We start from the raw sequence: 27,098 nt of genomic DNA on the forward strand, positions 1-27,098 counted from the left end.
CAACAACAGCCAGAATATTCTGTGTAGCCTATAAGGAAGCAAAGCGGAACAGGTCAGTTTATGGTTTTGAAAACAGAGATAGACTGCCACCAGTTGAATGGACTGGATATGGGGAGAATTTTGCACTCCAATGTTGCTTGCTCAAACATATAATGCCACATATCCTCAGAAATCAAGAGTAAGATATTTGCCCACATTTTTTAACTTTCCCCAAAAGTAAGTCTTTTACTAGATAAAGGCCCTGCATTAAATATGAAAAGTTGTTTAATTGTGTATATGAGAATGCAGCTACCTGGCATGGACTCCCCAGCTAATATTTTTGTTGACCTCATTGAGCTGAGTGATTTGTCAGCTGACGGCATAGTAAACAGTTTACTATCTGCACTAAAAATAGATCCAGTTAACATAAGTGAGGTATTTTTCTCCAAATGCCTGGTTTCAGTTGCCTGTGATGGAGCTTCAGTGATGTTTGGCCATCACAGTGGTGTTGTGAAGAGGTTGCAAGAAAGAAATCTCTCCCCATATCATAGCCTGGCACTGCTCAGCATATCGCCTGGAACTTCATGATGTCATGAAAGATATTGGCGCTACAAATCGTTTCAAAAACTTACTTGATAAGCTGTATTCTCTATTTGCCACATCTGTTCAAATTTTGGAGCTAAAAGAATGTGCAGAAGCTCTTGACATTCAGCTGTGCAGAATAGGTAGAGTGTTAGATACTCGTTGGGTTGCATCAAGCTTCAGAACAGTGGAGGCTATTTGGAATGCGTATCCTGCTCTTTACAAGCACTTTACTAGTGCAGCTGATGATGGTCCCCGTGACAGTTTAACACAAAATATATACACAGGCCTAGGAAAGTGGTTATCATCTATCCAGTTTGTTGCTAATATTGGCCTCATGTATGATGCCCTTCATGAGTTATCAGAGTTATCACTCGAGTTACAGAAACGTGACTCTACAATCATTGATGCTCATCGAGCTATTTGTTGGCAAATAGCAGGGTTTGAGGCAATGGTAGACAGACAAGGAAACCACTTCTCACAGTGTAAAAAGGGTATAGAAGAAAATATATTCCAAGGTGTGATGCTGCACAATGGAAGGACCACTGCCAAAATCATTGAACAGGGACAGTTTTTTCGTAGCCTTGTTTGTTGTCTACAGGAGGTACTAATTCTACTGACAAAAAGGCTGAGTATGATTAGCGAAGTGAAAGTTTTATACAAACAGTACTGGCCTGATGTCCTACCTGTTCTTTATGGTGAAAGTGATATTGAGTCTCTGTGTGAAAGATTCAACATTGCAAGTCAAGAAACCAAACATGCATACATAGAGTATAAGGAATCTGGAGGAAAAGAAATTAAAAGGCAGTTCAATGAACTTTTGATGGCCTTACACACTTTTGCTAGCAGTACTGCAGAATGTGAGTGGGCCTTTTCTCAAATGAATCTTATATGCACATCTACAAGAGCTCCATTGCTGACTGACCAACCTCTTCTTTAATGTTTTTAAATCTTGTTGGTCCACCATTTACGAAATTCAACCTCATCCCCTATGTTCAGTCATGGCTTGCAAAAGGATGAAGAACAGCTGATGACACTAGGAGTAAAGCAAGGAAAGAGGAAGACTTGGAATGCACAAGCAATTCAGACTGTTTGTGGGCTTTTCTAGAACAATAGATGCTAGCCCAGTTCAACTGACAGAACACGTGTCATGGCAATGTTTTGAAAAAAATAGGCTTTACTGTGTTTGGATATTTAATTATTGTTCTAGTTTATAGATTATTTATTTGTTTTTATAACACTTTATTGACAGTGTCAATTTGTTTAATATTTTGTTATATTTATGTGTCTTCCTTATTTGGATGTTATATTTATTGTTCTATTTTATACATTTTATTTATTTTGTTTTTATAAGACTTAACTTGCTTTTTCGTTTTTCCTTTTAGAACATGTATTTATTTGTATTTATCTGTATTTTATTCTTAGTTATTTTGCCTTTATATATTTAAATTTTTTATGGCACTATGGTCATTTTGCACTAGTAGGTATGACTTGAGATACGGAAATTCAAACTGCCCAGCCACTACCTATTCTTCTGACCTAGGTACCTCTAGGACTTTTTTGGAGAGATTACATTCTTCTGTGCTTTGTGTTACAATACAAATCTTTAATTAAAAAGTCATATTTGGAATATATGCCTCTTTTCTAATCTGACTTGTCTGTGTGATGCAGAAGTAGTTCCATGTTTTTACTATTCTGAATGTCTAATAAATGCACATATAGCTCCAGGGGAGTAGGTTATAGCAACGAGTCCAATTATTAATCATCTTTTTTATTGTTTCTCTCAAAGTAATCGCTTTAACGGAATACTCCACTATTTAGGAACCATAAACCCCTTCGGCCACTGGAAGTGACAAAGTGACTCATTCAAGTGTATTGTATGATTTTATTCAGTTTATCTGTTTTGCGAGTTTTCAGAAGATTTTGGTTTATTTTTGTCACATAAGCTATGTAAAAGTTTTATCTTTGAAATCGTAGACTCTGTTAAAAATGTTATTATCCTTACGGGAAATCGACTAATAAAGCACTGGAATTGTCCTTTTTCAATGCATTAGTGATTTTAGCTAATTTATTCCAAAATTGTTCTTTAAATGCACTTTTGAATTCATCTTTTTCAAAATGTTCACAGGGCAGGGGAACCTCCTCTCAAAACCTTACTATGAGGAAGGCTCCCTTGCTGAAATTCAGATCGGGTATTGCATCTGACTTTTGGCAGTACCATTTGAGGATTTGGGTGGAACTAATAGTGTAAGTGGGTGGAGCCAGTGGAAGAAATGGGTGGAGCTGAAGAAAAGTAGGTGTGGCCTCCACCAAACATTTGAGCACCTGCACTTCATATTTTACAAATTAAGCACTGCAAACAAGTAATATCATACCTACAACTAGTCAGAACAATGGTTGTTAGTTGTGTACGATAAATAAGCAGCAACTATGGCTTGTTCTATAGAATATTGAAAAAGCTTCCACTTAAAGCCCTGGTGACACCAAGACGATGTTGCTGCTCCTGAGTTTCAAGAAGAGAAGGGAAATCCAGAGAGAAAATGACTCTCTTTAAAGGATTTCCCTTTCCCTACTACGTTCACATTGCATGACGTCATGCCATAACTTCTCCACTAGCAAAGTGAGCAGTGTGAGCAGGCGCGCATCGATGTGCCTACTGTCACTGCAGGACCGCCTGTGCCAGGGCCCAAAACAGAGCCTAATAGAGACTTGTATCGAGGCCCCCTTTAAAAAACTGCCGGTGCTCAGACCCCGTGAGACCCATCCCACTTACACATGCTTACACTTGTGGCATTCTCCCCCTGTGACCTCAACCCTGTCCCCAGGCATTGGCCTTACACATGAAAGCTGCACAATTAGGCTTTGATAGCGAGGCTGCAGTCCTGTATTATGTTTTTTATTAAGTAAAGAACAAAGGATTGTCTTCTACTTGTGTCTGGGCATTGGGCGGGCCACAGCGCTATTTTGGGAGGTCCTGGCCCAGCCTCTAGAACCTGGTCTGTAGTGGCAGTGTGGTTCTGTGCTGTTTGGTTCAGCTTCTGTCATCAGAGCCAACATTAATTGTGGGCCTGTGTCCGTCCCAGTTTTTGTTTCTGAAAATATGTCCAACCTAACAGTGTCATAACTGTAGTGTCTTCCCCGGCACAGGAGTATGAAAATTAACTCGGCACCTCTCTGTAACGGAGCTCTCTAACGTCTTTGTTCCTCAGCATCCGATCACTCACAGCACTCATTTTGTCATAACATTAATAACCACATCCTGCCTCCTCCCAAGCAGTTACATAATTCCTGTTTAGAGTATGTCTAGGACTGCAAGGGTCGATGTGCACATAATCTCACAACACTACAGTAACCAGAGCATCACAGGCCCTAGTTCGGAGAAGGAAACGCGCAACCTGAACGCTGGTTAAACGCCTCTCCTCCATCCTCCATCTGGTTTTTTGTTTCTGCTTCTTGCACTGCGAGAAAGCAGAAGTGTTTGGTTGTATGGGTCTGCTCTAGGGCAGGGTAGGAGTGGCTTGCCCACTGCTGAGGGCGCCAACTGTTTGGTCGGCCCCAGGGCCGACCAAACCAGTCTTGCACACTCTGCCTTTTCACCATGCAGGTTGCAATGCGGCCTACATGGAGAAAATGGCCTTCCCACAGGGGCCTTGCTGGTCAGCGTCCCAACCAATCACAACGCTGCTATTGCAGCATTGTGATTGGTTTAGGGAAGGAGAGGGAGGCGGCCTGCCTGGTTTCTGTTCCTGCCACAGGCAGGACAGCAGGAGAGCAGGTCAGGAGAGATGACGCGGGACCCCGAAAGGAAAGTTCATGTTCGAGGCATATGAGCTGCAGATTATACACTGTGCATAGCTCGCCATCGGGTGTTGGGCCCGGATGTTTGCAGTTTGTTTTTCTTCTTGGAAAGTCTTTGGAAGTCACGAGTTCGGTGACTCCTCCTTCGGTCCGTACTGCGCATGGGCTTCGGCTCCATCCTCAGATTGTTTTTTTCCGCCATCGGGCTCGGATGTGATACTTCGTGCTCCGGTTCCGAACTTTTCCAGTTCAACCTTCGACGAAAATCCTCGTTCATCGAGATTCTTCAGAACAAAATCAACTTCATCATCTCTCTCTTCGGCACTTCTTCGATTCCAGGCATCGGCGGTGGCCTTCGGGCCTATCTCGACTCCGGTCTCGGCCGATGGAAAGAACTCCCTTTAAGAAGTGCCCTAAATGTGGGTCTAAGTTTCCCCACACCGATCTACATCAGGTGTGCAACCTCTGCCTCTCTCCCGAACACGAGGCCCGAGACTGTCCCGCCTGCAAGTCTTTTAGGTCGAAAAAGACTATTCGAGATCGAAGGGCTAGACGCAGCATGGCGCACTCCTCGACCTCGGCTCCACTCGACATCTTCGGGGACGACGTCGAAGCTCCGGGGCAGCAGCACACCGAACAGGAAGACGACCTCGTCAGCGCTTCCGAAGCCGACGACTCCGACGTGGAGGACATCACACCGGCGCAGAGGGTCGTGAGTACTCTACCCCATCCCTCACCCGCGCCCACACCCAAAAAGGCTTTGGTTACGCCTTCTCCTCCGAGCCTAGGCAAAACCAAACAACCCGCTTCGATCACCCCACCTTCGGGCCCGTTGAAGAAGCCTCATAAGCCTCCCGGCGGCTCGGGCTCGAGCCAGCCTACTAGCGGTGCCGAAAAACACCCTTCGGCACCGAAGAAGACATCGACCCCCACACCAAGCTCCGTTCCGAAGCCATCGGTGTCGAAACCTGGCCTCTCGGTGCCGACCAAACATAAAGCCCTCGGCGCCGATATTCCCATGCCGAAGCCTACCTTGGCACCGAACAAAAAATCGGAGGTCACAAAGAAGCACGGCACAGATAAACCGAAAAAGCCATCGGTCCCGAAAACGTCGGCGTCGACCGATCAGTCGGTGTCGGAGGAACTATTTACGCCAGATCCTTTACAAAAGACCTTAACAAAGGATCCAAAGACTGGACATTTAACATTGTCTTCAAAGAAAAGACATTTGGACAAACCAGCTCCACCTCCACCACCAAAGAGGAAGGACTGTGCTACCTCCCCTTTCAGAGTACCTTCCCCACCTTCTCCACCTCCTCCACCTTCTCCATCTCCGCCCCCTTCACCTTCTCCACCCTTGCCTCATCGCTCTCCAACTCCGTCTCCAGACCATGATGACCAAGGGGACCCATACTATTATCCAACAGATGCCCCACAAGACCCCACCCCTCCTGGATCCCCAGACCAATGGGATGTTTATAATAACCCAGATATCCCAGATGTCCCTCAGGATGATCTTTATCCATCCAGGCCATCCCCACCATTTGCTACAAAGGGCGGCACACTATCATGGGGTGGAGTTACACGCTGATCCAGTTGAGGAAGACTTCCTACTTGACACCTTTGACATCGCAGATAAATCTACTGCCATACTACCCATGCTTAAAGGGGTAATCAAACATGCCACAGAGGTTTTTAAAGACCCAGTCAGGGCTAGGGTCCTAAACCCCCGAATAGAAAAGAAATATAAGGCCGCCCCCACAGATCCTGCCTATATTAAAGGACCTGCCCCATTGGATTCACTAGTGGTATCCACAGCTAGGAAGAGATCAAATTCTCAGTCATCAGGTGAAGCTCCACCACCTGACAAGGAGTCCAAGCTCCTAGACGCGTCAGGGAAACGCACTGCCTCACAAGCTGCCAATATATGGCGTATCGCCAACACGCAAGCGCTGTTGGCAAGGTACGACAGAGCGCACTATGATGAGCTGGAGACTATCATGCAACATCTCCCAGAAAAATATAAGAATAGGGCTAATGAATTAATCCAAGAGGGAAAAACCATCACCAACACCTCTATAAGATGTGCACTGGATGCAGCAGACACCGCTTCCAGGACCATAAACACTAGTGTTCTACTTCGCCGCCATGCCTGGCTCAGAGTCTCAGGTTTTAAGCCAGAGGTACAGGCCTCTATATTAAACCACCCTTTTGACCAGCAACACTTATTTGGTCCAAAAGTAGACAAAGCCCTCGAAAAGATGAAAAAGGATACAGATACGGCGAAGTCTATGGGAGCCCTACAGTCCCACCCTCCTAGGCGCTCTTTTCGCCGCTCGTCCTTTCGAGGCATCGGCAGGGGCTACTCCTCGGATAGCGCCTCTACATCCTACAAGTCCCCTCCTCAGTCTACATTCACAAGGGGTTATCAAAGAGGCGGATATAGAGGAAACAATAATAAGGGCAGAGGCAAAACCAACACCGCCCGCTCTGCCACACCGCCTACCCAATGACTTCCCCCCGCTCCCCCCAGACCATTCCACTCCGGTCGGGGGCAGACTACAAAACTTCCTTCACGTCTGGGAGACCATCACCTCAGACAAATGGGTGACCCAAATTATTCGTTTAGGGTACTGTCTCGAATTAACATCCACCTCCCCAAATATTCCACCCAGACACCGCCCAATGTCGCAAGAACATGCCACATTGCTAAAACAAGAGGTAATCTCCCTCCTGCAAAAGCAGGCTATAGGGCAAGTCCCCATCAATCAACAAAATGTAGGGGTCTACTCCCTGTACTTCTGATACCAAAAAGAGACGAGACTCTACGACCCATTCTAGATCTCCGGCCTCTAAATACCTACATACATTCAGACCATTTTCACATGGTAACCCTCCAACAAGTTCTTCCACTCCTCTGCCAGAACGATCTTCTCACCACACTGGACTTGAAAGACGCATACTTTCATATTCCAATACACCCTGCTCACAGAAAGTACCTCAGATTTGTAGTGGACGGCCAACATTATCAGTTCAAGGTTCTTCCCTTCGGCGTCACAACAGCACCAAGGGTATTCACCAAATGCCTAGCAGTAGTGGCGGCACACCTCAGAAGACAACACATTCACGTCTTCCCTTATTTGGACGACTGGCTAATAAAAGCCACGTCTTACAACCAATGTGTGCAACATACCGCCACTACAATCCAACTACTTCACCAGCTAGGTTTCACGGTGAACCACCAAAAGTCCCACCTGATACCGTCTCACACAAAGCAATACCTCGGTGCCACTATAGACACCTCAAGAGCTATAGCCTACCCCAATCCAGCCAGTATCGCAAGCATACAAGCCTTGCGTCAAAGATTCATTCTTCAACACTTTCTCCCAGCCAGAGTGTTTATGCAGCTCATAGGGATGATGGCCTCTTGCATTTTCATAGTGCCTCACGCAAGACTCCACATGCGTCCACTCCAGGAGTGCTTGGCACGCCAGTGGAACCAGGCCCAGGGACAACTGACAGATCAGGTGTTGGTAGACGGTCGCACCCATCGCTCTCTGCAGTGGTGGAACACCACGAACCTTTCCAAAGGTCGACCGTTCCTGGACCCAGTTCCACAGGTAATCCTTACAACGGACGCATCGCTCTCCGGCTGGAGAGCTCATCTGTTACACCTCACAGTGCAAGGCATATGGACACCACAACAAAAATTACTCAACATAAACCACCTGGAGTTATTGGCAATCTTTCTAGCCCTAAAATCCTTCCAAAGTCAAATTTCAGCCAAAGCAGTCCTCATTCGCACAGACAATATGACTGCAATGTACTACATTCAAAAACAGGGGGGACACACTCTCCACAGCTCTCTCGACTAGCACAGAGCATATGGAGATGGGCAATTCCGCAAAAAATATTTCTCCTGGCCCAACATGTCCCAGGGATACAAAACACCATAGCAGATCTGCTCAGCAGACAGGCGCATCAAATGCACGAATGGGAACTTCACCCACAAGTTCTTCACCCATTCATTCACAAGTGGGGGCATCCTCAGATAGACCTCTTCGCCACCCACGAAAACAAAAAATGCCCAAGCTTCGCCGCCAGATACCCACACCCATTGTCCAAAGGCAATGCATAGATCTGCAGCTCTACATGCCAAGAACAGATGCATACTGGTAAGTAGCATATTCCTTTTAAATTAGCCCCCCCCCCCCCCCGGCTACTGGCAGGTGAGGTGGTTAGCTATTAAGGCTCATGACTGTAAAATTAAATCTAGTACCCTCACTCTGAAAACATAACTCTCAAGCACAACGTTGTGCAAATACTGTACTTTACTCAATCAGCGAGTATAAAACCACAGCACCATGCATTGTTTAATCTTCACACTGCACTTTTTCATAAAGCCTAGGAATACCAATCCTTCTGATTCCCTCAAGGTGTTTTTTGGGGAGCAGCCTCAAAATGAATACAAAAGTCAGGTTGTAAGGTCTCTCTGGGAGTCACCGTGCAGAGATGATACAGTAGCACCGCCGAAGAAACCGCAACGTATGCAAAACAAAATGGTGGTAGACAGAACATCAAAACACACAAGATGAGGGACGGAATGTTGCACATTGGCAAAACATTCACCCCCAGTCACAGATCTGGGTTTAATCCATCGTTATCGGTAGACAGAACATGCCTGCCACTGAATGCACGCTGCACATATCCTAAATCTCCTTATAGCATTACCTGAGGAGCAAACTCTGTGGAGTCTCTATCAACCCTTTATATTTTTTTCACATCTTCAAGGTGTTGAGCGTCTCCTAATCTCATTCTGTTTGAAAGGCCAGAGTGAAGAGTGTTGGCGATGGTGATAATTGAAAGTGGTAGGGCATAATACTTTAAAGCAGCTACCCCACTTTTTTTCCCAAAATTTCCCTTCAGAGTTCTCCATATGTTAGGAATTACCTTCATTGTGCCAAGGCCGACATTTTGTTATGGGTACTGTACCAGAAATTTGCCCATATATCATTGGTGGCCTGTATGTCAAATATCGGCTACAGAGTTTTTGTGCATAACTATGGATGTGCCACATGGCCCATTATCTGCTGCATACATTTTAGATTTTACCCCAAAAAAGGGTCTCGCTCAGACGGGTCATAGTTACTAAAAACCTGCCAATAGCACTTATTAAGTGATATAACAGGCAAATGCGCCTCTAGTATTCGCACTACTGAATTTTGCCTTTCTGTGTATTGAAAAATCACATTAGGGGTGTGCGTCTGAACGCGCACAAGATGGCCGTCGAGTGACGGAGCTCTCCGTCTGGACTTTGCTTCAGCTTTCTGTCCAGAGCTTATACCTGCCTTCTCTCATGGAGGCGGTCGAACTATGAAGGCAGGGGTGCTCGGGTGGTGAGTTTTCTTTTTTTGTTTGTTTGTTCGTTTGCTGAGCCTGTCATCCCACAGCCCGGCCCTTTCCGCACCTCAGCAGCTGAGCGTGATCTTAATTTCTCCTGCCTAGCAGCTACCTGACAGGAATGTGAGCGCTCTTGCACTCCTGGCTTGCTTTTTCTTCAGTTTCTTCAGTCTTTCCTCACACTTGGGCTTCACTTCCAACATTATTTTAAATTTCATTTTAAAAAAAGTTCTGCATTCAATATAATCCTTTTCTCTTCACTTCCAATGCTTCTCTTCATTTCAATTTTGTGCAGTCTCTCACTGGGTCTGGTCGAGACGGTTTATTTGAAGTTCAACATGCAACGTTGCTCATTTGACTCAGATTGTATGTCTGCTAACTGCTAGTGATGGTTTGCAGTTTTATCAGTTTCTAAGTTACATTTCCTGGAAAATGCTGCTCATTGGCGCAATATGTTGGACTAGCCTTTCTGTCATCAAATGGGAGTTCTTTATTGCTACGTTGACTGCTCTATTTGCTCTTCTGTGAGCTGAAAGTATTATTCATATATTCATTTATACGCATTCTGCAGTTACTCAGTATTTTCTTCTATCAATTTCCTCACTGGAAGGTCTGTTATTTTCATCACACAATACTGTACCTTTTCTTTCCTCGTACATAACTTCTTCAGTATGGCGGAGGTTGGCAGCACTTCTATAAATGGTTCTCTTAATACTGCATCTTCTACCAATCGCAAGGAGAATGTTGGTAGAGGTGGTAAAAGACTTAATAGGACCCCACGATCCCAGAAAATCAACCCTTCCAATCACTATGGAGGATTTGATGGACAGACTCAAAATGCTGAAGCGTTTCATGTTAGACACCACCACCACGCTTCAATGTCTTGATGACAAATGGTCATCTCTTGAAGTGAGAGTCTCTGACCTTTATCTTCACTTTGAGGGATTTCTGGACACTTCATCTAAAGTAGCTACTATGGCCAAGGAAATTGAGGTTCTCAAACAATACACCGAAGATTTAAAAAAATCATAACCAGAGAAATAAAGTTTGACTTTATGTTAATACCAGAAGGGACAGAAGGAGGTGACATGATCGCTTTTTGCCACACAAACTTGCCCAAAATTGCAGGTCTCACTAGTAGGTCTCCCCTTAACATCCAGACAGCTCATTGTCTTATTACAAACATATCTAGTGCAAGCTCCAGTTCAAATCCCAGAGGCATTATCATCCTATTTCTTCAGTATACAGACCATATGCAAGCCCTTTCTGCCTCTAAGCAACAAAATCAGATAATTTGGTCGGATCACAAGACTTTTCTCTCACAGGATGTCTCACTGGTAACTGCAGTTCATCGCAAGGAATTCTTAGGTCTACCTTCACTTCTATGTGATGTGGGTGCTAGATACGGTCTCTTACACTCATGCACCTTCAAAGTCACCTATAAGGACAGGACTACTTCCTTTAACTCCCCAGCACAACTAAAGGACTTCATTCATCATTACAAAAGAGTAGACATGGACACTGGTGGATCCGATCCTGAACTTATGCTTTGTACTTTATTGTTTCCTGCTCTCACTCCTTTTTAGGAGGTTATTATATTATTGTCTTGCTATTTCCTTTTTCTTCATCACCAATGTCTTCTCCCTTTTTTCCTTCTCAGGTCTGTTTATGTTGGCATCTTCCATTTGTTCATTGTTCAGATGTGTGATCTTCCTATGTTGGACCGTTCCTCCCAAGTGTTCCACCCTGAAGGGTAAGTCTGTTTCATTGTCTGTTACATTCATCCTGCATGTTTTTTAATCGTCGTTCTTCATTCATGTTTCCCTCCTGCCTTCCTTCATCTTTCTTCCTTTGTTTTCTTCAACTCCGGTTAATTACTTCTTTATCTTATCTCTTAATTTCCGTCCCTGGCACTTTAGCAGGTTGAGCCTTCATTGCGTTCCTCGGTGCTCTCTTTTCAATTTATCTTCTCTTGTTGTTTCTTCTCCTATGGTTCGAGTCCCTTGGGCTCATGGTCATTTTCTTTTCATATCTGATCTTTTGGGTCTTCTTTGGACTCATCTCTCTTTCCCTGTTTCCTCTTTCCTAACTATTTTTCCCCTTTTCTTCCCATCTGTGGTTCTATGATATTATGTTAGTCTTACTTCTCCTTCATATTTCTTTTGTGTCTTCTTTGTCTTTTTTTGTATTCTTTTTTTATTTCCACATTTTGTTTCTTTACATCTTTATTATTCATCCTATTTCTTTTGTTTCTTATCTTCCATATTGGCATAGTAGTTTGCATGCTTTTTTTCTTCTGTACTATCCATGTTTTTCATGAGGTTGTTATGTATCAAGTTTTACAATTATTCTCATAAATAGTTTCAGAGTTATCTCATGGATTGTCAAACGTCTCCACAGCCCCGTCAAAAGACACAGTTCTAACTCACCTTCCGAAATTCTCTTGTCATGTAGCTTTGTTGCAGGTTACCCATCTTCTTGAAAAAGATATTCATATACTTAAAAAGGGTTGGGTTGGTTCTGTTTATTGTTCTCCGGCTATTTCTTATAACAATTGTGTGATTTTATTATTTCATAAGTTTATCTGTAACTTTTTTACAACAAAAAACTGAATCTGATGGTAGATATCTCCACTTAGAAGTTATTATTAATGATTGTCTTTATTCTATTGTTAATGTCTATGGACCTAATAAAGTGAATGCACAGTTTTGGCATTCCCTCTCTTCCAAATTGTTATCTCTCAAAACTGTCAATCTCATTCTTGGAGGGGATTGTAATCAGTTGTGTGATCCATTTTTAGATAGGAAATCAGATTTTAAATATATTCCTAATAAAATGCAAAAGGTCTTTCGTAGAATAATTTCCAATAGAGGTCTTGTTGATGCTTTGCATAATTTTACCCCAGAATTCTTTTTCTTCCCCCTACTTACCATTCCTCTTCTAGAATGGATTATATTTGTCTTGACAAAGTCCGCTCACAACATTTAATCCATGCAGAATTAGGCACTATCTTGCTCTCTGATCACGCCCCAGTGATAATAGACCTAGAGCCCTCACTTTCCCCCACACATTCCACTAGATGGCGTTTTAATAATTGTTTATTACATAATCAACAATTAGTCACCGACTTTGATCACTTTATCACTGAATTCTGTCAATGACTCAACACATCAAGTTTCACCATGATTTGGATTCTTTCAAAGCCTCTGCAGGAGGTCAAATTATTAATTATGTCTCCTAAAAGAAAATTGCCTCCAAAGAATCATCTCCTCTCTTGCAACTTTTAAAAAGAACATGAATATTATTAGTCATACAATAAAAATGCTTTAGACCAACTTATTCAAGCTAGGCTTAATTTTAATAAATCATGCATAACTAATTGTAGTAACCACACTGACAGTGGTTTATAGATAATAACTGTTTTATTCATAAGTACATCTTTAAAGCTGTACAGTGACCTCCAGCTTCTCCAACTGACTGTCTTTCCTAGAACTTCCTAGTGATGCCATTCTATTGCATCCCCAAGTTCAACAATGGAAGAAAGAGATTTCCAAACAAATCCCCCCCCTTACAAGGAAATCCATCACAACTGATAAAGTAAGCAATAAACAATAATGAACAATGTCATACGTGACATAACACTTATACATAATTATCATTGAACAATGGAGCGATCAAGAAATCCCCACAATATAATTGACAAGAAACAAACCGCAATTATTCAGTCGAATTTGGACAATTAACCTTACACAGGCTACCCATACTCCACTCTCTCCCATTATCCAATGTGACCACAGAATTCGTCAATTTAACCACTCTTTGTGGCTTAGAAAATCTGCTCTCTCCTTTCTTGACAAATCTCATTATTTTAACTGCAACCAAATCACCACATCTCATTTCAACAATCTTCACTCCCTTCCTCCTATCATAATCTTCCTTGTTGCGTTCATGAGATTCTTTAACCCTTGCTGCAATCCGTTCACGATCCACCCAGACCTGATCTTTCTTTTGCCACCACACAGGAGACTCCTTGGTTGCAGACTCTCTTCGTTTCAAAGCCACAAATGATGAAACTCCAGTAACAGAATGAGGAGTTACTCTATGAGCCCACATCATTTTGACTAATTCTTCCTTTCACAATAATCTATTAGCCAAAGATTATTGGATGTTGTCCATAATGATACGATTGACCCTCTCAGACAATCTGTTTTCCTGTGGCCTAAATAGTGCCACCCTGTCATGCTTGATTCCTAATCCTGTAAGAAACTTTGTCATAATAGTAGAAACAAGCTGTAAACCGTTGTCTGTGACCAAGGTCCTAGATATCCCTTCCTCCAAGAACACATCTTTCAGAAACTCAATCACTTTCACAGACGTAATGTGTTCCACAGGTCTGACTATAAACCATTTGCTATGGTAGTCTACCAAAACAATTAAAAACCTGTTCCTAACACCTAATCTTTCAATAGGACCAAAACAATCCATCGCCAACTTCTCCCAAGGTCGATCAGGAACTTTCACACATGCTAGGGGAGGTTGACGGATCACTCTACACTTATCACTATTGCTACATGCCTGACAATCTCTAACAATCTCTTCCACCTCTCTATCCATTTCAGGCCACCAAAAGCACTGCCTCAATCTACTCTTACACATGCTTCTGCCCAAGTGTCCTTCGTGTACAAGCTTAATCAGTCCCCCCCATAACATTCTTGGTGGAACAACATGGTTGCACCTCAAGACCTTATCTACTTGAATACTCAGCTGATCTTTCACCTTCACATACTGTTTCAACTCCTCACTTAGGACCACGGCAATTTCCCAATCACTACGTATTGTCTCTTTTAGCTCCATGTACTCTCTATCTACACTCTAAGCTTCACCCCACGCTTCTTGTCTTAAAGCCAATTCTCCATCAACAAGAGTAGACAAAGAGTCCACTTCAATCATAAAAGAAGTATCCCCTTCTTCATCAACTGGCATACACGACAGGTAATCAGCTATGACATTCCTTTTACCTCTGACAAAATCAATTGAACAATTCAAATTCATCACAGACAACAACCATCAAGATATGCGTGGCGTCACACTTCCTTCAAGATGCTTACAACCTTTAAAATTATGTAACAATGCCTTGTGATCTGTCCTGAGAATGAAGGACAAGCCCTATAAATAAAATCTAAAATGATTCATTGCCCAACAACAAGGCTTCCTTTTCAATGACAGAATATAATCTCTCTGCACCCTATAGAAGACGCAATGCGTAACCAATCGCTCTCACTTCATCATCCACCCTCTGGGTCAACACAGCGCCCAACCCCACGTTACTCACATCAGTTGTCAACTTAGTTTTCATTTTAACATTGAAGTGAGCTAAAGTAGGCGCACAAACCAATGACGCCTTAAAATTTTTGAATGCCGATTCACATGCCAAAATCCATTCAAACAGTGCTCCTTTTTAGGTCTCGCCTGACCCAGCGCATGCGCTGGTCTGGCGAGACCTATTGACAGGGCTCCAAAAAGTGCTACCAGGCCAGCCTAGAGCTACAGTGCAAGTGCGCGGGCGCGCGCGCCGCGCTTTTCCCGCGATTACTTTCACTTTCGCGGACGCACGGCCGCTTTGATATTTGATCGCGATTGCGATCACTTTCAGTTTTATTCGGACTCCGCTTGGCCCGTACATTTCAACCCTGACCCATGCTTTGCAACTATACTTCGCTGTCACTGTCCCATTCCTGTCCTTAAAACCAATGTAACCTTACTAACAGGGCGCTTAGCACATAACCTTCCCAAAGTATCCAGTGTCCGGGTTCCAGGTGCATAAATGGCGCTCTAATTTGGCAAAAAAGCAATATGTCGGCGCTTATAAAACACTGACAGTAGGTTAGGGTGCATAGAGTAAGTATACATTGTTTCGCTCCTCACGCGCCGGTGGGATGGAATGCAAACATAGTCGCTATACGCCCATCGCGTTCGCAGCTTTCTTTTCCTCCGTGGTTGGTAAATCGACATACTATACATTGTGTCATAGTAAAATGGTATTTATAATGCTTAGAAACGGCGTCTTTGTTAAAAAGCGCTAGTTGTGTAAAAAGCCTTAGACTGCTTTGCGTGTGACCTCAACCCTGCTAGCAGGCCCCCCGCTGTTCTAGTACACATTGTGCTCCCAGTGTGTGGTGGCCCCAGACTGTCCCTCCCCAGCGCTGCAGTGTCCGAACACCCTTGAGGTCTCACACTCACCCTCTAACCAAACCATTTGCTGGAGCAGCCTTAATTTGAAGGGGGGGTCGACAGAGTTGCTGCTCGTGTGATAATTAAGGGCTATGCCAATTTGCTGCAGACTAAAGTTTTAATTCAGGGTAAACCGGAGTGCAAACTGACTTCAGACTGGTTATCTTCAAAAACAAACACAGGCATTGTCTCCACTTTACTGATGTGAATAATATAGCTCAATGTAAGGCAAAAACTCTGCTCTATTTGCTCTTACATAAGTAATAAGGACGGAGCGAAACCTCTTAAATGCTTTTCCCGAGATTACTTTCAGTTTCGCTTTGATGTTTGATCGCAATCACTTTTGCGGCTGCATGGCCGCTTGGCATTGCCAATAGGTCTCGCTTTTGGGACCTTATAAGTATTTAGTTATGTAACTGTTGCATGGCTAAACACTTATAAGGTCCCAAAGGCGAGACCTATTGGCTATGCCAATGCTTGTTTTAATAGCGCTCTGAATAGGTTCAACAGTATCAGAAAAATTGGATACAAACTTAGAGCAATACTTGGCAAGACCAAGAAACGATTTCAATAACTCCTTATCAGTAGGTTGAGGAGCATCAACAATTGCCTTTATAATACTTCTTGTTTGGTCTAATTCCATTGATGCAAATCTCATGACCAAGATAATTCACCTGTTCCTTTCTCAATTGAAATTTCTCTTTTTTTATGGTTAATCCATGTTCCGCAATTCTTTTCAGCACTTCAAACAACAATTCATCATTTTCATTAAATGACCTTACGACCACCATTATGTCGTCCTGGAAACACAAAACCCCTCGCATCCCCTGAAATATATTTTGCATAATCCTTTGGAACACCATGGAGGATGAAGCTATTCCAAATGGCATACGACAATAGTGGAAATCCCCCAGCGGTGTGACAAAGGAAGTCAGGGGCCGTGAATCCGGATGCAGATTCACCTGGTGACAGGCCGCAGACATGTCTAAAACGCTAAAGATTCTTCCACCCCCATCACACTCAACATTTCTGCTATATTGGGGAGTGGTTGATGATCGACCCATATATTTTTGTTTAAATCTCTCAAATCTATGCAGAGACGAATCTTGTTGCCCGCCTTGGGGGCAACAACAATTGGAGCAAGCCATTCAGAAAATTTGATGGGTTCAATAATCTTACATTCTAACAATTTGTCAAGCTCCTTCTGAAGCAGTTCTCTCATTAGCAATGGTATAGGTCTAACCTTATGCACCACTGGAACAGCATTTTCCTTCAGAATGATGCGGTGAGTGAATTTCTTCAGCATACCCAAATCATCAGTAAAGACTTGTGGAAATGATAGCATCAATTTATTTCCCCATTCTGAATCAACATCTAATCCAGGCAACTTACACTTTTGCATAGTGTCTACAACCATCACCGGTTCCTTAGCATTAGGATCAAGAATAATGTTAAGATGTTTTTGATGACGCCACCCTAAAAGATTAGATCCGTCTTTCGTTACATACACCCTACCATGTACACTGTTATTCTTGAAAAATATATCCATCCATTCCATCCCCACAATGTTAATTCTCTTCCCACCGTAACTCACCGCTTTTATATCAGGATGTTGCAATTTCTTCATGTCTTTTTTTTTTTAGATCTTTCTCATAAATATCCTTAGATATTAGTGTGAATAAACTACCTGAATCTACCAACACGTTGATTTGAGTATTGCCAAAGGTAATCTCACAATGGGGTTTTTCAATTTTTCCTACACTCTCCATTTGTATATTCTTATTCTCATGGATGATTACCTTGTGACTCTGGTTAGACATACCACATTCATCCACAGATAGCATTATTTCTTCTTGAATCTCTCCAAGATTCTCTATTGTTTTAACACTTGGACTCTGTACTTTAAACCTGCACATTTTAGCTAAATGTCCTTTCTTTCCACATGACCTACATGTCATGTTCCTTGCCCCACATGCAAAACTAGAAGCAATGTGCCCAGGGCAACCACACCTATAACACATGATCTTTCTTTTCCCAATTACGTTGGGTATATTCTTTGTATTGGATGCACAGGGTTCTTCTACTTTAGTAGATTTTTTCATTCCAACTTCTTGTACAGCAAGCGCAACAACCTCTTTTTCCGGAGATTTTACAGTTAGTTTTCCCATGTCAATCTCCTTCATCCAGACAGCAGTGTGTTCCATGCTCCTGGCAATCTGCACAGCTTCGTCTAATGTAGGCTCCAAGGACAAAAGTCTTTCTTTGACTTTCTTGTCTCTAGTACATCTCTCAATTGATCACAAATCAAAGATTCCATTAGAGCATGAAATTCGCACGTAACTGCCAGACCACGCAATGTTGCAATATAACTCATAATATCTTCATCATGAGCTTGAGTTCGACAAAAAAATGTGTGTCTTTCAAAAACTACACTTAGTTTAGGTGTAAAATGCTTCTCCAACATTTTCAACGACATGTCATAGAGATTCACAGGTTGACCATTACCAACTCCCAAAGACACTTCAGGAAGATCATCATATATCCTTCTTCCTTCTGTCCCTAAATGATGTAGCAAAATTGCTTGTCTTCTCAGTGGTCCATATTTGTCCCTACCAACAGCTAACATGCAAGTGTTAAAAAATGTTTTCCATCTTTTCCAAGGAATGCTTGGTTCTCCAGGAAGAGGCAAAAAACAAGGTGGAGTAGCCATGCTTTGTTCTGACATACCTGTAATGAGAAGATAAAAATAACAAACTACCCCAACTAATCAAAATAATAAGTTATAAAAATAAACTAAAATAACAATTCAAAATAATAATTTAAAACAAATATCTAAAATAATTATCTAAAATAACTATCTAAAATAACACTGCAGATGATCCTCCTTAAATAGTGGTAATTTCACTTCACTAATGCAGATTAACCTTCACACAAGCTAAACTTTTTATGCAAATAGTTTAGCAATCACGTGGTCCGGAAAATACGTGCTCGCATCACACATTATAATGATCCCCTGTAGAAAAACAAAGCTCCAGTAGTGAAGGGACAAGCCCGTAGAATTTTAACTGGTAGGATCGTCGTTATTTTCATATAATATGTTAAATGCGCGTGACCACTGTTTAGAGTTATAACAGTTTTGTTGATTGTGTGTACATTGCTCCAAAAGAGTGACAATTTTCAACTCGCGCCTATTGTAATGAGCCGCTCGAGAATTGCATATATGGCTCGTGACGGTTCTGTTTGCTCTTTCTGCCTCGTGCGTCGACTCGTGGCATCAGTGTTCCGCCTCGCGCGTCAACCCGTGCCGTCAATGTTCCTCGTGAACACACTTTCTGCTGCCTTGCGCATCCACTCGCGCAGTCAGCACATTCCAAGATACTCGCTCAAAACCAACAGTATCTTGACAACGACATATGTTGAAAACATATGTAAAATGCCCCAAGAAATTGCCGTTTCACTCCGAACAAAATACTGGTGAAACAAATGCGCTGCACGCTGTGTTCTCCTTCATCGTCTTTTTTTTCTTTCCCTTTTTCATTTGAAAGTTTTACAACAACGCCATTGCAGTAAACTAACCATCTGTATGTTCAGAGTTTGACAGAAACAGTGGCAAAAGTAACCTGTTCTTGAGCATTTAATTTATCCCACAAGCAAATTGAAATAATTGTAACTCACGGTTCCAAAGGTCAAAATTCATTAGCAGGACTCCTCACTGAGCTGCTTTTCCAGGGGTGGAGGTCACTCAGTATTCTGCCCCCCTGCACAGATCGCTCGTCGCCAAAAAACTGTAGTAACCACACTCACAGTGGTTTGTAGATAATAACTGTTTTATTCATAAGTACATCTTCATAGCTGTAAAGCTTCTCCAAATGACTGTCTTTCCTAGAACTTCACAGTGATGCCATTCTATTACATCACCAAGTTCTACAATGGAGGAAAGATTTCCACACTAATGCTTGCTGTGTTGAAAATTAATGTTAAATATTATGGTGGTTCCAAAAAGGCGGGCAAACTCATGGCAAACTATCTGAAGGTTAAAAAACAGAAATCCAAACAGAAGTCCAACATGATACCTCTGGTAATCATTTACCTAAAGATTAGGATATTATCACTTGTTTTGCCAAGTTCTATTCCAATCTTTATAATGAAGACACTCTTCCTACTCAAGATTTCCTTGACTCATTTTTCAGTACTATCCTTAATCCCAAAATCCACAGATTGATTTTTCCTCACTTGAGGTTGATATTTCTTGAGCTGAAATTCTCACAGCCATTTCCAAACTTCCACAGGATAAAGCTCCAGGACCTGATTGATTTACTATTGAACTGTAGTCCAAATTCTCAAATTTTCTGATCCCCTAACATCTCACCCTTATAAGCATTTTTTAATTTCTGATTCTTTGATTGGTTATTTTTCTGAAGCTATAATTTGTTTAATTCCCAAAAAGGATAAGGACTTGACTGAATGCAAAAATGTAGGCCGATATCCTTGATTTATACAGATTGTAATTTGTTTTCTAAGATTTTGGCATTTGTGACAATGATCTTGTCCCCTCTCTTGTCAGCATTGAGCAGTCTGGCTTTGTTAAAGGCGGTAAGATGTCTGATAATGCTAGCACCTTTTAAAATATTATACAATGGGCTTCCCATTCCAAAACTCCTTTACCCTTGTTTACTTTGAATACTGAAAAGGTGTTTGACCGTGTTAACTGGGACTTTGGACCTACATTTCTTCAATACATTAAAAATATTTATACCTCTTTTTCCACATCGGTTTTTAGTAATGGCTTGCTGTCTCAATATTTTCCACTAACTAGAGAAGCACAACAGGGTTGCCCCTTTTCACCACTTTTCATTCTCACTTTGGAACCATTCTTAGAATGTATTAGAAGATCCCAGACTTTCATAGGTTATACCCTGAATTATCTCCACATTGAATTCACTGCCTATGCTGATGATATCTTACTTTACATCTCTAATCCTCATGCTTCCGTTCCTGAATTTCTTCAGCTTTTATCTCGATATTCTGAAGTCTTTGGCTATCGTCTTATCATAGATAAATCTGAAGTCATGCCGCTTAATACATTTTGTCTTAAAGATATGTTTAATAATACAGGTTATCTTTATATTTCTTCTAAGATTAAGGGCCTTATAATGACCATGGCAAGGGGGCCACCACACCTTTCTTAATTTCCCTCAATATCATTCTGCTTTCACCCATAGACAGATTTGGTCCCCCTTAGATAGTTCACCTTCTACTTCTCATCCTCTTTGGCGACCTCTCGAACTTTCTTTTAATTTATCCTTTTTTTAAAATTCTCTTATAGCTCAGAAACCTACATCCATGTCCTCTCTTCTACAGAAACACTCTAGCAACATTGTCCAAGAGTGAATTTTCCAGATTTATACTCCTTCTCAATTGTTGCTTTTTACTCCTATTTGGTATAATCCCAATATCACTATAGCTCAAAAGGTTCTTAAATGGTCTCTTTTTTTGACTAATGTTCTTATCTCACTATCTCAGATCATTCATGAAAATCAATTCCTCTATTTCAAAGAATTACAATATGTTTTCATATTCCCTCTTCTCATGGGGCTAAATATAGCATTCCTTCAGATATTCTCAGACAAGATATCATAGATCCTTTTTTAATTCCTTCCCAGTCATCCAGTAGTCCCACTTCTTACGATTTTTCTATTGAGGTTAAAGCTTCTTTTATGTAGCAGCAGTTTTCATCTTCAGATTCAGACAGGGCTGAAATTGTAGAGTCCTGGGAATATTATTTGCAGTCTTCCTTTCCCATACCCTTGTGGAACAAAATATGGCACAAACTTCATCATACTTCTCATTCTGCCAGTTCCACTCAGATAATGTATTTATTTTATAAGTTGTTTTTAACTCGATGTTCTCTTTGTAGAATTACATTTTTGCCTAACAATAATTGTTGAACTTGCCAAGCCCCTCATGCAGATTGTTTCCAAAAGGACATAAAAAGAACATATGAAGACAGTGTCATGCAGAGCAATCCCAAGACTTCGGCATTGAAGAGAGTGACAAGGAGCACTGGCATTTCTCTTACCCAGCTGACCCTCTTCTTTATTTTCAGCCCGTCCCGGGAGCGATCAGAAGCGAGGGAGAACTCCTGTCCTATTAATCGCCGGAAAACGCTGACTCTTTCAGTTATGGGCCCTTTAACTAGAGCAATCCTCTAGATCATGTGACCTCCAACAAAAACGTTGTCATGGGCCAAAGACCAATAAAGAAAGGACCCATCCCGTGATATAGAGAACTGGAAGAAGAGGTGGAGGAGGTCAAAAACATCAGAGGAGAAAGCGAAGAGACCGTGGCAATTAATAGTGCCCAGTGGAAGTCCATCTCAAATCCGGGTTGGCTGTAGACAGCAAGGTGTGACTGCGTCAGCTCAGCAGGTCCAGAGAGTCCCAAGCAGACGTCAGGAGGCCAAAGTCCCTACGAGTTGCCCTGTCACACTCCTGAAGGAATGTGATGTGCAGAGGTAGGTGCATGTCTCTGAGATATAGGTGTGAGGAGGAAGGCCAAATGGAGGACCGTCATCGGGGAAGGAAATTAAATACTATCCGGGCTCTAATTAAGACCAGAGAAGGCTGTTCTATGTGCTTCCAAGTCTGCATACAAACGGCCAAGTCAACAAGTGCTGTCCTTATGTACAAAGTACCATCTTTTGTTTTGCTTGGTAGTATTTCATGCAGAGCTAATTCCCATATCTGTGAAGTAAATACCTGCACTCATATATATTAAGTGTGAATAAAACACTTAACTCTGCCATTTCTTTTCTTTGTTCCAAGGAGAGGAAAAGCTGGCCTCCTTGGCACTCCCAAACAGGAACAGCCTAGAAGAAGAAAGAAGATATATAGAGTTATCTTTACTATCTCATGAACTTACCTAAAATAAAGCATCATAAAATCAGATTTCCCTACGTCTCGGACTATTGTGTCCCACCACTCTCTTACAAACAGGTTTGGAATAAACTGGCCCAATTGCTTCCTATTACTGCACCTTATAACATTCTCACTGTTTTTCTTGGCGACTGTTCGGATATTTGTTGATCTTCTCGTGATGGTGGCATTTCAAGTTATTACTTCCAATTGGAAAAACTGTACCATTTCATTTCTTAATTGGTAGAACTTGATTTGTCATAATCACAGATTGAACACTGCATCACACACATTGCAAATTGCCATCCAAAGGGACCTGTTATGGTATCCTTTGACTTCCTATTTAGCTCATCATCATATAATAAATACCAGAACTGTTGAGGTTTTTTAACCTCCATGGACCCCTATTATATCCTTATTTCATTTTCTATTCCTTTTTTATCACTTATCTTTTAACACACTTCTTTTTCTCATGTTATCCCTATTATCATTGCTTCTGCCTTTTTTCTTTTTGCAACACATCTCCCCCCCTTTTATTCTTCTGTTTGCTTGTACTCAAAATATAAAAATATATAAAATGCTACTTGATATATTTTGATTTCTTTCTGTATTCACTCAGAGACATGTTTTATTTTACTGAGCTGAATTGATTATGTTGTATTTTATAATTATTTCTCCTTCATATCTCTTTGGAAAATATATTGGTATATCTCATTGATAAGTTCATTTGTATCATGAGCACTTGTTTTATACCTTCCATGAAGCTTTTGAAACTAAAAAAAAAATCGCATAAAGGCAAGAACTATTTGTACAGTGAGCATCTGGTCTAAACCACAGAAATATGGGTCTTCACAACGAATGCTTTAACAACGCATTCCATTACAACGCGGTCGTTACAACGCTGTGTCTGTAATGTTGATGTTTTAGAAAATTAAAGAATTGTATGTATTAACTTGATGCAAGCTGCCTTCAATAAAAATGGACACTTGCTCAAAAAAGGATATAAAAAAACAACTAATCACCATACAGGTATGATTAAAGAATTTTCTAAAAAAAACAACATTTGAAACACACATCATAGGGATAAGTGCAATGTAAAATGTTATCAAAATGGCACTAAATAAGGTGTTACCTTTACCTTAGATATTAACAGTAACATAAATGTCAGTCACAAATTAGAAGTAATCAACATATACATCCATGTAACATTTCCCCTTGTCTAGTGAAAGTACTGTACCGTCTCCAATTTCAATAGTCACAATATATTTTTAAGGTGTAATGCATATGTGCTCATAGTAATAAGTAATCCAGGTGAAGCAAACACACCTGTAGTAACACATCCAAATACAATTTGTAAAATCAGTTAATTAGTGCAGGTGGCCATTACTATGATGAATGGCTGCATTTAAATCCAAATGACCATCACATATTATGTTAAGCACTGTATGCACTTTAGAAATGTAGACATTAAAAACGATCAGTTGTATTATCTGCCATCATGATAAAGACCAATAAGTACTTCACATTTTACTCAAACATTGCTAGGAATAAAACAATTGCTAAGGAAAAATAATGCCTGGACTAATGCTGTCAAATCAAATGTATTTATTAAAATGTGATAGGTCTCTAAATAATTTCCAAGCCAAATGGCCGTTCTGATTTTCCAATATGGTGCAATGTTGTGCAGTGGTACAAAGCTTGCCTCCTAATGGACTGCCAAGGGGAACCTCCTCAGAAAGGGCCATCTATTGAGCAGAGCAAGCACCTCACAGATCTTACATGGGAGTGGGGGTTTGGGAGGGGTACCCTTGGGCTTGGTAGGGGGGTGGTTTTTGGAGGGGTGGTCTTGCGTTTGCTAGGTGTCGGTTGGGATGTTGAAGGTTTAGATTTTGGTAAGGGTCAGTTAATCAATCAGGGAATTTTAAAGCGTGCTACTCACCATGAGGGTCTCAAGGTGCTGGGGGAGGGGGGTGCAGCTCCAAGTTAACCGAAGAGCCAGGTCTTGAGGCTTTTCCTGAAGGTGTGCAGGGTAGGGGATCATCTAATGTTGACCGGGAGCTTGTTCCAGGCCTTAGCCGCGATGTAGCAGAAGGCTCTTCCACCTCGCTCTGGTTCTGTGGATGCGCGGGGTTTTCTTCTAGGGTGAGACGGCGGAGCAGAGGTTTCTTTTGGGTATGTGGAAGGAGACTCTTTCGTTGAGGTATTTGGGTCCGGTATGGTGGAGAGATTTATAGGCGTGGGTGAGTAGCTTGAAGATTACTCTCTTCTTGACAGGGAGCCAGTGGAGATCTCTCAGGTGTTGGGTGATGTGCTCGTGTCGTGAGATGCTGAGGATGAGTCTGGCCGCAGTGTTCTGGATGGTTTGGAGTTTGCATTGCAGGTATTTGTGGATTCCAGCATAGAGCGCGTTTCCGTAGTCCAGCCTACTTGTTATGAGTGCGTGGGTGACGGTCCTTCTGGCTTCTGGGGGATCCACTTGAAGGTCTTGCAAAGGATGCGAGGGTGTTGAAGCAGGTGGAGGCGACAGCGTTCATCTGGCGGGTCATGGTGAGGGAGGAGTCGAGTATGATGCAGAGGTTCTGGCCGTGGTCCATGGGGGTGGGCGGGTTACCAAAGGCAAAGGGCCACCAGGTGTGGTCCCAGGCTGAGGGGGTGGGACCGAGGATGATGACTTCTGTCTTCTCCGAGTTGAGCTTCAGACAGCTGCTGCTCATCCAGGCTGCAATGTCTTTCATTCCTTCCTGGAAGATAATTCAGGTGGCTTTGGGGTCGTTCGTGAGGAAGAAGATGAGCTGGGTGTTGTCGGCGTAGGATACTAATCTGAGTCCATGCTGTCTGGCGATGGTTGCAAGGGGGGCCATGTAGATGTTGAAGCTCGTGGGACTGAGCTGTGTTCCTTGGGGTACTCCGCAGTTGATCTCTGTGAGTTTGTAGAGGAAAGGCAGGAGGCAGATCCTTTGGGGTGGAATGGGGGTTGGGGCATGGGAGTGGTCGATTTGGTGTTAGCTAAATCGTGGTAGGGAAGGGGTTAAGGCAAGGCTGAAATGGACATCTTCAATGGGAAACTTGGTAGGTTGTTCGGGTGGGAGTGTGGTTTGGGAAGTAGAGGGAGTGGCAGTATGTGATGTGCATATGTCTGTTGAGGGAGCAGGTGCCTGTGGGTCTATTGTATGTTTTGCACGTTTGGGTGTGTCTTGTGTCATAGGTGTTTGCTGTGTGATTGACTGTGAGCATCTGTGTTTTAGGGTGTGTATTGTAAGGTAGGTGTGGGTGTGGTTCTGGTGCATGTGTGTGGTGGTGGATGTGCTGTCTGTGAGTGTGCTAGTGGTGTGTGGTGCATGTGTGTGGTGGTAGGTGTGCTGGTGGTTGGTGTGGTGCATGTGTGAGTGGTTGCAGGTTTGCTGCCTGTGGGTGAGCTGGATGTGATCCATGTATTGTATTGTAATTGCATATATATATAGGGCTTTCTGCCCCTGGCGCGGAGTTGAAGTGCTTTTTTGGTGAGTAACACGCTACTCCGGAACCCAAAAAGGATTAGTGGTGAATTAGTTTACTGAAATTTGAAAAGTAATTTGAGTGGTGGACATGTTAGTCAGTTATTTGGATTGAGAAGGGTAGCAGAGGGATAGTGGGGGAAAATGTATGCATTTATATAGCGCTTTCTACCCCTGATGAGGTGTTGAAGCTGGTTTTTTGGTGAGGAGCACGCTACTCCGGAACATATAAAGGATTAGTATAGTGAAATATAAGTATATATAATGTAAGGTAATATATATTACCTACAGGCGGTCGCCAGTAGGTAGTTATAGCTAGGACCTTGTGTCTATTTAAAAAAAGTTTTTAATTTTGCCAATATCTTTGACGCTGTTTGAAGAATCTTCAAAACTTTTTCAAAACTAATGGTTCTCTCAGGTCAGCTCCTGTCTTGAAAGATTCGGGATGATTCGTTGAGCGGGGGCCGAGAAAAAAGGGGATCCCAAAATTCGTTTTCTCCATGTTAATTTCCATAGGAATTTTAGACACAGCTACAGCCTGAACTGCTGAACGGAATTACACCAAATTTGGCAAAAGGGTAGCTCTTGGTTCAGAAAGCGACCTTTTTTCAAATGGTGTAAATCTGTTCAGTAGTTCCTGAGAAGTTCAAAGAATAAAAATATCGATATCTGGTGGCCAAGGAGGATTTGCGAACCCTCC

The 27,098-nt window shown here is 42.2% G+C and overlaps 2 protein-coding genes across 2 annotated transcripts in view; both read left to right on the top strand.

Annotated features, from left to right (window-relative positions):
* The window catches only part of LOC146868757 (uncharacterized), a 541,685-nt gene that overhangs the window by 52,015 nt on the left and 462,572 nt on the right, over positions 1-27,098 (top strand). The window contains exon 2 of the mRNA XM_085613729.1: positions 11,420-11,512. The gene's annotated coding sequence lies outside the window, so the exon portion shown is untranslated. The remainder of the gene's footprint in view (positions 1-11,419; positions 11,513-27,098) is intronic.
* LOC146868758 (E3 SUMO-protein ligase KIAA1586-like) lies at positions 572-1,501 on the top strand. The gene has a single exon (XM_085624159.1). The coding sequence runs from the start codon at positions 572-574 to the stop codon at positions 1,499-1,501; it is 930 nt and encodes a 309-aa protein (XP_085480285.1).

Source organism: Triturus cristatus, chromosome 1_2, assembly GCF_964204655.1.
Source record: "Triturus cristatus chromosome 1_2, aTriCri1.1, whole genome shotgun sequence".
Taxonomy (NCBI): Eukaryota; Metazoa; Chordata; class Amphibia; order Caudata; family Salamandridae; genus Triturus; species Triturus cristatus.

Excerpts from the sequence above, each read along its gene's own strand:
- LOC146868758 (XM_085624159.1), top strand. The coding sequence starts at position 572 with ATGAAAGATATTGGCGCTACAAATCGTTTCAAAAACTTACTTGATAAG.